At 39.2% G+C, this 16,085-nt stretch overlaps 1 protein-coding gene across 1 annotated transcript in view; it reads left to right on the forward strand.

Moving 5' to 3' along the window:
• Nucleotides 1–16,085, forward strand: part of LOC147725153 (acetylserotonin O-methyltransferase-like) — a 329,550-nt gene that overhangs the window by 115,329 nt on the left and 198,136 nt on the right. Inside the window, exon 3 of the mRNA XM_086966546.1 lies at nucleotides 7,711–7,840. Within this exon, the coding sequence (XP_086822672.1) occupies nucleotides 7,711–7,840 (130 nt within the window). The remainder of the gene's footprint in view (nucleotides 1–7,710; nucleotides 7,841–16,085) is intronic.

Genomic DNA, 16,085 nt, shown 5'->3' on the forward strand with positions numbered 1-16,085 from the left:
AAAGAGTGCAACATTAGGGAAAGTTTTGGATAGCGTAGGGGTAAAAATTACTATTCCCACTCCAGAAAGTGCAACAGTAGAGAAAGCATTGGATATCGGGAGGGTTAAAAATTACTATTCCCACTCCAGCGAGTGCAACAGTAGGGAAAGTGTTGGATAGCGTAGGAGAAAAATTTACTATTCCCACTCCAGTGAGTGCAACATTAGGGAAAGCGTTGGATAGCGTAGTGGTAAAAATTACTATTCCCACTGCAAAGAGTGTAAAAGTAGGGAAAGTGTTGGATAGCATAGAGGTAAAAATTACTATTCCCACTCCAGTGAGTGCAACATTAGGGAAAGCGTTGGATAGCGTAGTGGTAAAAATTACTATTCCCACTCCAAAGAGTGTAACAGTAGGGAAAGTGTGGGATAGCATAGAGGTAAAAATTACTATTCCCACTCCAATGAGTGCAACAGTAGGGAAAGCATTGGATAGCGGGAGATTTTAAAATACTATTTCCACGCCAAAGAGTGCAACAGTAGGGAAAGCGTTGGACAGCGTAGGGGTAAAAATTTCTATTCACACTCCAGTGAGTGTAACAGTAGAGAAAGTAAATACTTCATATATGAATAAAAATAAATTAAATATTAATGGCAAATACAAATTAATTAACAATAATGAACAACTTTAAATAATATAATAATTAATCAATTAAAAATACCCAAAAATTATTATTACAAATAATTACCTATTAATACAAAGTATTTACAAAGTATTTACCAATTAACAATTAATTAATTAACAATTAAAATGTATTAATAATTACAACAAAACAAAACCAAAAAATAAATAAAAATATGTATTTATTCACAATTAAATTACTTCCCACCCTATTACCCTATAAACCCACAACCCACTACAGAAAATAAATTAATACAATTATTATAATTAACAATTAAACTATTAATTAAAAATAATTATCAATTATATTTTAATTATTTACCAATTAAAAATGTATATATCAATTAGTTCCAAATAAATGCCCACATTTTTTTTTAAATGTCATTCATTATATTTAATGTACTTCCCACCCTATTCCCCTATAAACCCACAACCCGCTACAGAAAATACATTATTACAATTTACATAATGATCAATTAATCAATTGATTAAAACAAATTACCAATTATATTTTAATTAATTATCAATTAAAAAATTAAATATCAATGAATGCAAAATAAATACCACTAAATACATTAAAACATTCAAATAATTACATTTAAATTACTTCCCACCCTATTCCCCTATAAACCCACAACCCGCTACAGAAAATACATTAATACAATTAAAATATTTATCAATTAATAAATTAATTAAAATAATTAACAATTATATTTTACTTAATTACCAATTAATTATCTATTAACAATTAATTCTAAATAAATACCAATAAATATATTAACATATGTAATTAATTGTAATTTAATTACTTCCCACCCTATTCCCCTATAAACCCACAACCCACTACAGAAAATACATTAATAAAATTAACATAATTATCAATTAATCAATTAATTAAAATAATTAACAATTATATTTTAATTAACTACCAATTAATTATCAATTAACTATTATTTCTAAATAAATACCAATAAATAAATTAACATATTTAATTCATTATAATTAAATTACTTCCCACCCTATTCCCCTATAAACCCACAATCCGCTACAGAAAATACATTAATAAAATTAACATAAGTATCAATTAATCAATTAATGAAAATAATTAACAATTATATTTTAATTAATTACCAATTAATTATCAATTAACTATTAATTCTAAATAAATACCAATAAATAAATTAACAGTTAAATAGTCTGAAAGGGGTTAGGTGACCGCATACATTCTACACATTTTACTACAGAACTACTTGTCTGAATGCCTGAATCATTCTCCAAGTGCATAAACAGTGAATGGGTTCTGATACTGCTAGTAGTTAACATCAGGATAAGTTTTTTGGCAGTTATGTGTCAGCAAAGAGAATAAATAAGCACATGCTTCTGTCAGAATGGTTGTACAAGTGGACACAGGCTCAGAGTGTGATTCCAGACAAGCAAGAATGTTCCCTGGTCTTTAGCAGGAGAGACTCAGTAGTCTGGAAGGGGTAAGGTGACCACACACATTCTACACATTATACTACAGCACTGCTTGCCTGAACGCCTGTATCAGTCTGCAAGCGCATAAATAGTTACTGGGTTCTGATATTGTGAGTAGTTAACATCAGGATACGTTTTTAAGTAGTTGTGTGTAAGCAAAGAGATTAAATAAGCACATGCTTCTGTCAGAATTGTTTTTACAAGTGGACACAGACTCACAATCTGATTCCAGACAAACAAGACTATTTCCTGGACTTCAGCAGGAGAGACTCAATAGTCTAATTAACGACAAAGGCACCACATACAAGACCTCACAAATTAATAACTCACTTTTCAAATTGATTTGTAGATTATGAAGTATCTGAATCACACACCAAATTTTCTTATGCACAAAATGTCTGTAGTACACTGCTCTTAGCAAAACCAAAAAATGGCAAACTTTCCTTCTCATTCTGCACACATATACATGTAAATATCAAATCAGATTGCTTTCCACATTAATTCAAATGCTAACACACATTTCTATTGGTTACACATTTCATCCCTTTCCAAGTGACATAACTTTCAACCCTACCCCCATTCTACGTAATGCTTATTACCATAGTAACAGATCATGGAACACTCAACTGAACACTCAGGTCACAAGTTCAGCACACAATGTGGCAAATTCAAACAGCAAGTGTGCTTGATTTTTCAAAATATCAGCGTATCCTACCTAATGTTCCTTTAAAACAGTTTTTACTAACCAATAAGAAACATGCTTTTTAAACACAGAAACATGCACCCTATTTTTCAGTCTATAATGTTCTCAATCAGTCAATCATTTATCTTCTTTTTTTTAAACTGTATCTTGTCCACCATTTTAGAAACATCATATTTTACAAACTACCTATTTCACCTACAGACATCTTTTGAATGCATCCAGATCTCCCTTCAAAATGCTTAGAGTGGGGATTGTGGGACACAGCTATATTTTCTGGTGCAAAAGGTATACTGAAAGCAGAGGTATTGACAAAGATTTAGCTTTACCAAATGTAGATATTAAATGGATCAGACAGAGTGGATTAAAGTGGCACCAATTGATTCCATTGCTTAAATCCTTTTTGCATCTCCAACAACCTGACCTCATAATTGTGCACTGTGGTGGCAATGACCTAGGCACTTTGACTGGGGCAGGGCCGGAAATGCTAATAAAGAACACCTTTGCAGTATTGATGTTACTTTTCCTCCATACTGCCTTTGTCTACTCTAACATATGCCAAAGACAGAAATGGAACAAGTCCAATCAATTTTGTCCAGGAATTGAGAAAGCTAGGAAACATGTCAATAAAACTGTTTCTGCTTATCTCAGAGATTATAGGATGGGTCCTTTTACAACAACAATCTGTGTTTTAATATGCGTGTCATCTACAGGACAGGTGGTGTACATTTCACAGAAGTAGGTAACAGAGTCTTTCTCATAAACTTTAGACTCTGCATAGGTAATCACTTGTAGGTACCTAAATCTCCAAATAAACACAAGGGGTCTTTTTAGAGCCACCTAAAATCTAAACATATAAGCTAGATTTATATTTAAAAAATATTATTTTATTTTGCTTGGAGTCACGCACCCAGTGCGTTTTAGAGTTGCTAACCCAAAGTGTTCACACCAGGGGGATGCGCTGGGAGCCGTGCACACAGCACGTTTACACCAGGGGGCCGCGCTGAGAGCTGCGCTGGAGTCGCGACTCCAATTTTTTTTTATTAAAAAACGTGGCTTCTACCAATAATTTCTATTTGTCCCAGGGCATATTCACTTTGTTGGGGACTGTGGGGCGAGGCCTAATGCCCCCATGGTCCCACCGGCTCCCCGCATCCTGCGAGAGACGGCCTTGCTTTACCACATGGGGAGCTGCTAACAGGCAGCTCAACGTGGGGAAAAGCAATTCTGCTTTGGTATTTGGAAGAGAGAGCAGGTTTCCTGCTCTCTCTTCCAAATACCAAAGCAGAGTTTGCTATGGGAGAGCGGGAGCTGCGAGGCTCCCGTCCTGCCATAGCAAACAGCAGTGTCCTGGGGTTGGGCCCCCTGGGATACTACAGGAGCCCGCCCTGGAGAGGTGGCAGTTCCGAGGGCCGTCAAGGGCTCCAGGACAATTACAAAGCCCCGGGGGTGGTGGGTCCGTCACAGACTCCCCATTTTTTATTAATTAGAGCCGCAGGGAAATGGTGGTCCCTGGGGCATGTGGGGGGCACCAGTCCCCTCACACAGGATTTTCTTTTTTTAAATAGAAGCCCCGGGGGATGTTGGTCCAGGATTTAAGTGGACCCCTGAAGATATATAAATAAAAGCCCCAAGGGTGGTGGTCCCCGGGGCTTGAGGGGGGGACTTAGAAGCCCCCTCATCTTAAAAATCAATGCCCTGGGGGTGGTGGTCCCCGAGACAGTGTGGGGAGGACTTTTGTTTTTCTGCCCCTGGGACCAGGCCCACACGGGGGGCTTTATTTAAACGAATCGTGAGAGAAGGCACTTAGTTTTTTCATTTTTGCGGTAGGATCCGCGCACCCTGCGCACTTCACGGAGTTTAAAAAATGTATATATATGTGTTTTTTTACCCTGGAGGTATTTGTGGGACCCCCTAAGAATGCCTAGGGGGTTAGGGTGCTTCAATCCAGCCACTATTCTTGTTTTGCACCTTAATTTTACTGTTTTCTTGCACCTCGCTTCTACCGAGGCACAAGATGGCTGCCAACAGTCATTGCTTTGGACTGTTGACAGCCTATAAGAATGCAGCTCGTGATCAGGGTGCGCGGATCCTAATCTGTAGGGTGCACGGATCCTCTGTGGCCATAGATATCACTATTTTTTTAAATTTGATTGTATCAGCAACTACTGACCGGATTTGCACCATTTAACAAAAAGGTCGCTTTCTGAACCAAGGGCTACCTTTTTGCCAAATTTGGTGTAATTCCGTTCAGCAGTTCAGGCTGTATCCGTGTATAAAGTTTCCTAAGAAAAATTGCATGGGGACCCCCCTTTTTTCTCAGCCCCGCTTACTGAATCACCCTGAACCTTTGAAGATAGGAGCGTACATGACCGCCCAACAAGTTTTGAAAATGTCACGAAGATTCGTCATCCGGTGCCAAAGTAATTGGGAATAGAATGTTGTGATTTTCCTATGGAAAATAGGTCCTAACTATAACTACCTACTGGCAACTGCCAGTAGGTAATATATATATGTTTGCTCTTTTAAGGCTCAGATAGTTCTGTGTATGTTGAATAATTTGATGCATTAAAAACAAGCGTTCCTTCAAAATTGTGAGCGCTTTTTAATATTTTTCCCCATTTTTTATCAGTTTGCTGTTTTCCCGGTTCTTACAGTATCCATATTGTTTGTATGGCCTGATTTAACCATTTAATTTGTTGGCTGATTTCCAGAATATTTAGAGCAAATTGACTCATGGGTTTGAGGCTCTTCCTCATTGTTGTTCACCTGTGTACATGGCCCTGGTGAGTGTTGTATATGTTAGAACTGGCTAGCTAGGATACCTTCTTCCTCTCTAAGTTGTTACAATATTTTATTACCCTGGTGTTATAGAAGCTGCCTAATGTTTTAACAATAGCAATAGCCAGCTTTTAAGATATTTCAACATATAGAGCCCTATTTAACAAAAAGGTACGCAGAGCATCACCTTGCTGTGTTGCCCTACAGGGACAGGGCAGGAATGTACTGCATTTATCACAATTCAGAGCATTGTGCCTTTTCTCAGTTCTGGCAGCACAAAGGGCTGCCTAACGCAAATGCAGGCACCCCTGCACCATCGTGTAAGGGTACCTGCATTACATGCAGCATTGTTTTTGTGCAGGAAGGGGAACCTTCCTGCACAAAATAATCCCCTGAGGCATGTTTCTCTTTGCAAGCAGCACACATAGAAAGAGGAAGTAACGAGGAGAAATAAAAATATTTCCCCTTGTTACTCCTCCCCTCGGAAGGCATAGCATTTTGGTGCATTCCCAGGGCTACCAGCAATTGTAAATCAGTCAATGCATTAAAATTGATGGGCGTTGCGTGTGAACACCCATGAAACACCTAAAAAAAGGCTTCCTGGGGCAGAATAATGCAATGCACAATTTGAGTTGCATTGCGTTACTCCTGATGTATCAAGCCACTCAGGGCCATGCAAAGTTTGGCTTGATGAATTGCATTTTGGGGTTGTGCAGCGCATACACAAAGTTGGGTGATGCAAGCAACACAACCCCTTGATAAGACACCTCAAGTCAAAGCACAATAGTGAGTACTAGAGATGCTTGTCAGATAGATTAACTTCCGAAATATAGGAGGGCAAACCGCTTCCAAATGTTCCTCTGGAGGTGCCGGAGTACGGGAGAAAAAAATAATAATCTGCACTTTTTCACTCTTCACAACATGGAGTGAAAGATCAATGTATGGTTCTGAGAGCAAAATCAATCTATGGTTCTAGGAGCAAAACCCAAAAATTTGAAAAGAAAATCTGTAGGAACATTATAAAAAAAACCTTCAGTGAAAAAAGTGCATAAGTGACTGTTTGCCACAATAATTATAAAACCAGAACAAACACCCAGAAAACTCAAAACTAATATAAAACACTAAAACAAATGAATGCTCTTTTGAGAACTCCAACAAACATCAGTCAAACCGCTTGTATGTACTCTCAGGGACTTCATGGCTGACCTTTTGTGCTTGGCATGTTATGTGCAGGGCATGGCTGGTGGCCATTTTCTGTGGCCAGTCTCCACTGTGAAGGCTGTGTAGATTGGAGGTTGGCCACCTGAGATTAAACAGCTACATGGTTTTGTGTCTAACCTCTTATATGCATGTCAAAGGCACAAAGCAGCAGAGGCTGCCCACTGGACAAACATTATCTGTCTGATAAGGAAAGAACCTGTTGAATCTGTGCAAAGTACAGCTAACAATGGTCAGTGATAGAATCTAAAATGTTTAGTTTGTGTATACATTTAATGATTAGCTTTGTTAATAAACGATGATCAGTGAATTTATGCAATACTGTGGCTGTGGCATTCACTACATAATTATGAGCTTACAGCACTTGCCACCTAATTTACCACATAATAGATTTCAATGCAAAATGTCCGTAGATGAAATGGCTCAACATAATACTACCTTAAAATGTGTTGCACGCTGCCATATAGTTTGCCTTTTCTTGCCACATAGTTTAGCCTATATAGCAAAAACCCTGAATCTAACCAAACCTTGCCTGAAACTAGAACTTAGATGGAAGTGTGTTTCCGGTTTGTTTGACGTAATCAGTTTACACATTTTTTCAGAAATGTACATTAAGATGTGTTGTGAGTTAATGGGAAAAATAGTTTTGAATACCGTGAAAGTTAAATATTAAAACCTTTCTGTGCCAGTGCCTCAATCAATACTCATCAGTGAGGTTGCCTTATACCATTTACACATATAATTCTTAATTTCTTTTTATACGATTACAACTCAACATCTTACTTTGGCATTGTACTTCCTATTTTATTTTCATAATATAGCAATAAATGTTATGCTTTTCATTTGCTAATTTAATTTCATCCTCTCATTTTAGTACTTTTCAAGAATGCAGAACTTTCTTCCATGTATCTGACAAAGTCCACCCAAAGGTCCCTGTATCCCATGATGATGCACTACTCTTCTACAGTCTACAAGTATTGGGACTGTTTGACAGATGGAGTGAGGTAAAGTAAAACATGCCTGGCCCTATTGTGTTCACCACATTCCTCATGCCCAGCTTGCTAACTCTGCTCTTATAATAATGCATTTCTTGCATTGTGGGTTATTCTCTTACTTCAAAATGTTTCACTGAGAATATTGTGAAATTATCAGGAAACTTGAGAAACAAGTGCAATTTCATTGTAGTGAATCTAATTTTCCATAACTGATTACATTCCTTCGAAAAAAGACTGGACAGGAAATCAATGGAATGAGTGGAATTCACTTCACTTTCACTTGGTGCAAATGCTTCATCCTGCATATTGTTTTACCCTTCTTCAAACCAATTTGTGTCAGAATTAAGGGCCTAATTTATATCTTGTGGTAAGCATACTCCATCACAATCGCAATGGAGCATGCTTACCACCAAGATAATGGCTCTCCCATCCGATGTGGATGTGGGCGGACCATAGTTTAATCACGTTGGAGACTACTCCAACTCTGCTGTGATTAAACCCCTCGCCAGCCCAGTGGAGTAAAGGCCACTGGAGAAAGACCTATAATTCTGCCCACCTGATATAGAAAGGCATAATTCGAGATCAGTTTTCACTGTTCCTCACTGCTAGGAAAACCCTGGCTGTAAGGGGAAGGGAAAACTGCAAGCTGCCCCCCTCACCATGGAAGGGGGTTCATATGGTAAGGGGTGCATTGTCTTTTTATTAAAAAAAATCCATTTTAAGTATTTTCTTTTTATTTAATGGTTCAAAAACATTTATATACTTTCCCCGGGATAAAATCAGGGCCCGCTGCCTTTCCATTTGGTATGTTTTTTACTGCTACCTCTAATTCCTCCATCGAGAAGGGACTATCAAGAGATTCCGCCTCGCTTTCACCCAACTTGTTAAATAAACCCTCATTCCAATTCTGTCCTACCTCTTCATTAGCTTGCCTAGTATATAGTTCCGTATAGAACTGTTGAAATATATTTAAGATGGCTGCCGGCTCTTCATGCATCACCCCGAATTGATCCTGAAGTCTAGGGATCAGACGAGACGTTGCTTTCATTTTTATTCTTAGCGCAAGGGAACGGCCTATGGACTCTCCATATTCGTGAATATGTCTTTTGTTGACTAGGTATTTACTTGCTATCTCTTCTGACCAAACACTAGTGATACTGACCCGACAGCGTGCTACTCTGCCCTCTGCCTCTGCTATTGTCTGTGAAGCGTCTCTTTGCCCAATTTTTTACAGTCAGTTCCTCTTCTGCGACCCTTAATTGGTTATACAGGTCTCTCATGTGTGAGCGAAGTTTTTTTTGATGAAATATCCCATAGCTAACTGCTTCCCCCCTAAAACAGGCCTTAAATGTATCCCATACTGTTTCAATACTGGCGTTGCCCAAGTTAACATTAAAAAATTCTGTTATCCATTTATTCATATATATTGTTTATGACTCATCAAATCACAGTTTGCTATCAAATGAAAAGCTCCTTGGACAAACTGTCTCTATTTGAATTGGGCATTCAATTAGAATTGGGGAATGATCCGATGATATTCTGGGAAATGTCTGTATATTTATTCCAGACTGAATAGATGAAGAGGTAAAAAAATAGTCCAACCGGACAAGTTTCTTGTGGGGAGCAGAGTAATAAGTATATCCTGGAAGGGTCGGATGCTTCTTGCTCCAGATTTTATACCGGGGGAAGTATATAAATGTTTTTTTGAACCATTAAAACAGGTTGTGTTATGTTGGATACTTTTAGAATGGCACGGAAGGGGATAGCCCCAAACACCTGGGATGACGCCGCGATTGTCGTTTTTAGTAAAAAAGGGAAACCTCCTGAGCTACCTGGCTCATATCGTCCCATATCATTGCTCATCTGTGATAGTAAGCTATATTCTAAAATGTTAGCGAATCGATTGTCTAAAGTTATTACACCATTGGTATCAACTGTCCAACAAGGGTTTATCCCCAAAAGAGGCACAGTTTCACACATAAATAGGGTCATCACATTATTCGATATAGCGGAAGTGGAAAAGAGGGATTTAGCATTGATATTACTTGATGCCGAGAAAGCTTTTGATCGGGTGGAGTGGGTATATTTATGGGAGGTGATGAGGAGGATGCGATTTGGTCAAGCTTTTATGACTGCCATTCAGGTACTATATAAGGCACCTAATGCAAGAATAGCTGCTATGGGTTTAAAATCTGAAAAGTTTAATTCACTCGAGGGACTCGGCAAGGGTGCCCGTGTTCCCCGCTCCTTTTTGCTTTATTTATAAACCCTTTTATTATAGCCTTATAGCTCGCCGTATAGGGCTATACTGGCTATTAGAACATTGGAATGTTGGGAGCTCCATTGAAAACAATGGAGTGCTCTGGGCTTATACTGGCTGGTATAAGCCTGGAGCTCCAACATTCCAATGTTTCTTTGTTCACAGCTCTGGCTGTGAACAAAGGCTTCAGGGAGCCTGAGGGGATTCCAATCCCCTCGTGTTCCCTAAAGGCTTTGTTTTTTTGTTAGAACATTCTGCCCTCTAGTGACAGAATGTTCTAATAGCCTTATAGCCCTTCGTAGATGGGCTATACCGCTATTAAAGTCCCTCTCCCTTGTTAAAGGTCCTCGCCTTCGGCTCGGGCCTTTAACGCTGGAGAGGGCCTTTAATAGCCGGTATAGCCCTCTACGGCGGGCTATAAGGCTATATTAAATGCCCTCTCCAGTGTTAAAGGCCCCGAGCCGAAGGCGAGGGCCTTTAACAAGGGAGAGGGACTTTAATAGCGGTATAGCCCATCTACGAAGGGCTATAAGGCTATTAGAACATTCTGTCACTAGAGTACAGAACGTTCTAACAAAAAAACAAAGCCTTTTGGGAGCGTGAGGGGTTTGGAATTCCCTCAGGTTCCCTGAAGCCTGTGTTCACAGCCAGAGCTGTGAACAAAGAAACATTGGAATGTTGGAGCTCCAGGCTTATGCCAGCCATTATAAGCCCAGAGCACTCCATTGTTTTCAATGGAGCTCCCAACATTCTAATGTTCTAATATTAGTTTACGTAATTCACCCAACATTGAACCTTTTGTTGTCAAAGAGATCTCATACTCAATATTTGCATACGCAGACGATATTGCGATTATAACCACCAAACCTGGGCAGGCATTAAGAGAGATAGAGCAACTAGCAGAAGAGTTCGGCGCCACGTCTGGTTATAAATTAAATTCAGCAAAAACTCAAATCTTATGTACAGAGACTATACAATTTAACGATTCAAGAGTCACTTCTGAGGTCACATACTTGGGTTTAAAAATCAGAGCTCAAATGCAAGGAATAGTAGATAGCAACTGGGAAGAAACAATAAATCAAACTAAGCAATCGTTGAAAAGATGGGGGCGTCTGCAAATTTCTATCATAGAAAGAGGGAATATAATCAAAATGAATATTCTACCAAAAGTATTATATTTATTTCGGAGCATTCCACTGGAATTCCCAGTAAAATACTTACATCAGCTTCAGACTGTGTGTCTAAAATGTTTCTGGTTCCCGGGTAAAACTCGGTGTGCCATGAAATGGCTAAAGCTTCCGGAAGAAAGGGGTGGGCGTGGCTTAGCCGATTTTCTGTTTTATGATTATGTTTGTTTTTTGCAAAGGATGCGCTTTATGCTGACAGGAGAACCTACAGAGGATGTAGCAGATTCACCCTCAATATTTTATCTGCTATTAGGAGAACAAGCGAAAGGGAGTTTATTAAAAGAACTAGAGGGTAACTATTACAAACGTACTCGCATTAAGGTGTTAGTTTCAGCCTTAAAAGTTTGGAGAAGTGCTCGGAAATTAGTTAATTTAGGAAGAATCTCTTATTACACCCCCTTCACTGCGGACAAAATATTACCTTCTATTTTCTGGGATAATGTCACAAAGGGATGGTCAAATAAAGGGTTAAGAAAAATTGGAGATTTATATGATGAGAACTCTACATTTGCTACTTTTGGAATATTGGTAAAAAAATATGATTTGTCTCAGGCATCTTTTTTTAAATATTTACAAATTCGCGATTTTTGTTTAAAAAAACAAATAAAACCAGCACCAAACGCACTAGTTGAAGGGATCCGTCTCAGGAAAAAGATTGGATCATTATATTCAATAATGTTGGAGGGCAGAGATGACGATATGTATAAATGTAATCTTTATTGGCAAAATCAGTTAGCTGTCCCAGAAGTCGATATTCATGATACTCTATGTATGGCCAAGGAGATTTGTATGGCAGCTAACTTAAAAGCTCAAATATATAAAACTGTATTTATGCTATATTATACCCCTAAGCGAATGGCCTCCTGGGGCAGTAAATATGATGGGAAGTGTTTTCGATGTGGGGATCTCGATGCTAATATGTCGCATATATTCTAATATTGCATTAAGTTGTCCTCATTTATGAACGGTTTGGAGAAATTCATTTCCATTGTATTGCATAGCCCGATTAAGATATCCCCAATGCTTATGGTATTGGGAACTGATCCAAATGTGGATGACGATTCAGTATTAGGCAAAAACAAACTCTTCTTATTCTTAGCCATGACTGTTGCTAGGCTATGTATCGCCACGGAATGGCTACAGCCAGAGGCCCCTACGTTCAAATTCTGGAGGGCTAAACTTTATAATATTTATGAACTAGAATGGAGTTTATATGCAGTGAAGGGGGTAAGGAAAAAGCGTATCGGCTCATCAATTTGGGGAGTTTTAACAGATTTTCTAGAGACTGGTTGAGTCCTATCGCAAATACTATGAGATAACTTAGATCAATGTGTTTTTTTTTTAGTCGCTTTATATTCTTCTCTGTCCTCTTACTATTTCCTTTATGGTCTTGCTCTGTGCTGGAAGCAAATGTTTTAAAGGGGGAAGAAAAGAAAGAAGGAAAGGGAAAAAATAAGTAGTCAGCAATAATGTTATTTATGTATCGATTATGCCAAGTGTATAAATCTAATTTGTTGTGTCATCTGAAAACAACCCTAGAAATAAAAAAAATATATATATATATTTTCTTTTTTGAAAAGAAAAAAGAAAACTCTTTGTACAGGGCCCTGTCATAGTGATGGAGTCATGTGCCAAACAGCAAAATGAATTTGCAGGAAGCGCAATGTCAGTGGTTAGTATCAATGTTTTATAAATGACTGCCAGCCTGGAGGAATTTACTCCACTGGTACAACAACAGGCTGACTGACAAGAAATAAATCCAGTCCCCAAATCTCCAAAAAGGGGTTTGAACCCTTTCTAGTGCATGTTCTACTTTAGTGTGTCAAGGGCTCCAGCTACATTAGGAAGAGTAATCCATGGAAAGTCAACCCACCATCCACAAAAGACACAGATACAGCCAAACACCTACCTGGACCTTGGAAGATAGCAGCTACACAGAAGGTGTAGCAAGCAGATCACCTGGCCTCTGTGGAACTACACAATACATGCAGATGTCCAACAGATTCAGGGTCGGTGACCAGAAATTGTAGGTGAAAACGGGTTGACTGAAACAGAGGAAGAAACACCTAGTGACCAGACTCTTCATTCAGTATGAGAGATGATAAATCCAAGTTGATGAGCCATAATTCTAAGGCAAAGGCTTGAAGATCAGAACAATGGGACTTATTTACAAGCCCCTTGTGCTGCTGGTGCATCACTTTTAATGTGGGAAAAGTGACATACAAGCTGCGCAAGGGTAAATACACCCCTATGTGATCAAAATATGCTGAGAATAAACCAATAAATCACCTCAGATGCAAAACCACTGAGGAACTTTTCAAATTAAGCAGAAAAGGTTAGGGATATGCAGGATTTGTTCTCACAACATCCTGCATACTCTTTATAATGGCAATGGCAATGAGGACCTTTGTATATAAATGCTCCAAAATACTGTAGAGGAATAATGCAGCAGAAAAGTAAAAATTCTGAAATACCGTCAATGGAAAGTAAAAGGAGAAAAAGTATCTGTACCGTGCACCTGTTCTTCCCATGGTACCTATGAAGCAATATGATTTAAAGATATCAAGAAGCTCATTTGTCATTCAGTGTGCAGGAGATGGAAGGAATTGGTTGAATACCTTCTGGAACACCAAACCAGCCACTGACAAAGGGCATGAAAATGTTTATGCAACTTGTTAAAGAAGATGAAAAAGAAGCTGTGCAGCCTAAAGTTAACTATCCATTGCTGGAATATCAGCTAGACAAAAGTCAAGCTATCTCACCAGAAGGGACCTAAAATTGTTTGCATGCAGACACTTATATCAAGGTGACACGGAAGCAAAAGAAAAGAACCACAGATGAAGGAAGGCAATACATGACCGTGAGGATTTGCGGCACTACAAAACAACATCACGTTCAAGAAAAGATGCAGCTGGCACTAAGTTAATAACCTGCAATGTTTTGTTTCTACAACTGCTCCTTCCTTGCATATTTCCAAAAACCTAATGTTACTCCTGCAGGAGTCTGAGGATAAGCCAAGAAAGACATTTAAGATTAAGCACTCAGATTTTGTCCTTTCGAAAATCCTAATGGTTCTTGAAAGGTCAACGCAATGGAACTTTGCTACCATTTTAGAATGGAGATATAACGTAACCGTAAACTATGCATATATCATCAACAGTCAGATTGTTAATGTTCCGCAATGATGAGCAGTTGATGAAATTTATTTGGTCAAACTTTATTTTTTTATAAACAGATATAAACCATAAACTATTTTCAATTTTTTTTGTATTTATATATGTATATATATATATATAAACAGATATATATATATATAAACAATTAAAAAAATAAGAAATATAATAGAAACAACAAGGTGGAAGACTCCTGTGGGGAACATGGATGTTGACGACAGAGCCTGGAAAATAAAGCACAAAATAAGGATGTGTGTAATGCGCATATCAAAGAACTGAGAGAGAAAAACAGAGAAGGAAAATCAAGCCAGAGAGAAAAAGAGAGGAAGGAAAGAAAGGGAGTGAGAAAGGGAGAAGGGATAGATAGATAGAAGGAAAGGAATGAAGAGAGTGAGAGAAGAGAGGGAGAGAGAAAGAGAGAGAGAGAGGCTGTCACCTCTGTGTACCCGTGAGTAAATAATTACCTGATGCCATCGGAGTGTGCAGCAGTCGGCGGACTGCACGTGCTAATCAAAGTCCTGCTGATCTCAGATTTGTTGTTGAGTCCTGAATGGCGGAGACCACATCAGCTTCTTCACGGATCTGACAGAAGTCGCTGAGTCCTGAATGATGTCGACCACTTCAGCTTATCCGAGGCCCGGCACACCTCACACATGTCGCTGAGTCCTGAGTCGTCAATGGCAGAGAGCACTTCAGGGTTTGGTGCCGCTAAGCTTGTGGAACTCAAGTTTGTGGCACATGGTGGTAGGATCCTGATGGCCACATGAGTTTGGAGTGGCGCTAACCCTATGCATATGAAGCCCGCACCAAGGGGATGGTAGGCTGCTGACGGCCATACAGCTAAGGTTGCGACTAACCTTCTGCGCAAGTTTTCATGGACTCTTAATGGTTGAGACCCATGGAGCATTTGCAAGCTAGTCAGCACTGGCAAAAGAGGATGTGACGTTGTCGATCTATTATATTTACGTGATCACATGGCCTGTGCCACATGTGCCAGATGGGTGTTATGTGTGTGCAAACCTGCCCTCAGGGGGTGGTCGTAAGACTTTGAGAACTAGACCACTGACCTGCACACAAACAGTGAGTAAGCCTGCGACAGGTAGCTATGTGGGGCCAATGTCCGAATCTAATCGGAGTGGCGTGGCATGGCGTGGTGTACGATGGAACAGGGCAGGGATAGACACAATGATGCAGACAGCTCGTAGAACTGCATTTGGGAGTTGAGGGGACGGGCCGCAGCTGTCCCTCTGCGAGCCTGGGTCCAAACTGTTCATAGCTCACAGTACCTGAGTACTGAAAAAACATTTTGTGATTCAGTCTGTCAGCTGGCATCTGGCCGAGGCCTTTGTCAAAACATATCGGAATTCTTTCTGTGAGTGATACACCTTTGACGCACCTTTGACACTCCTTTAATGCTCCCACATTACCAACATACCTCAAACAACCAATCTTGGGCCCAGTATCCCTGTGCGGTTGGACAAAGATGAATCTTAGTCATGTATAGATTTACATATAAAAAATTTATTTAAAGACAAGAACAACAAATAAGACTGAAGGGAGCCTGGTGCTGTGGTTGCTGCCACGAAGTTGGGGTTACTGCCATTCAGGACTCAGCACACAGTTCCACATGTGGG

Source organism: Lissotriton vulgaris, chromosome 4_1 (assembly GCF_964263255.1).
Source record: "Lissotriton vulgaris chromosome 4_1, aLisVul1.2, whole genome shotgun sequence".
In the NCBI taxonomy this organism is placed as follows: domain Eukaryota; kingdom Metazoa; phylum Chordata; class Amphibia; order Caudata; family Salamandridae; genus Lissotriton; species Lissotriton vulgaris.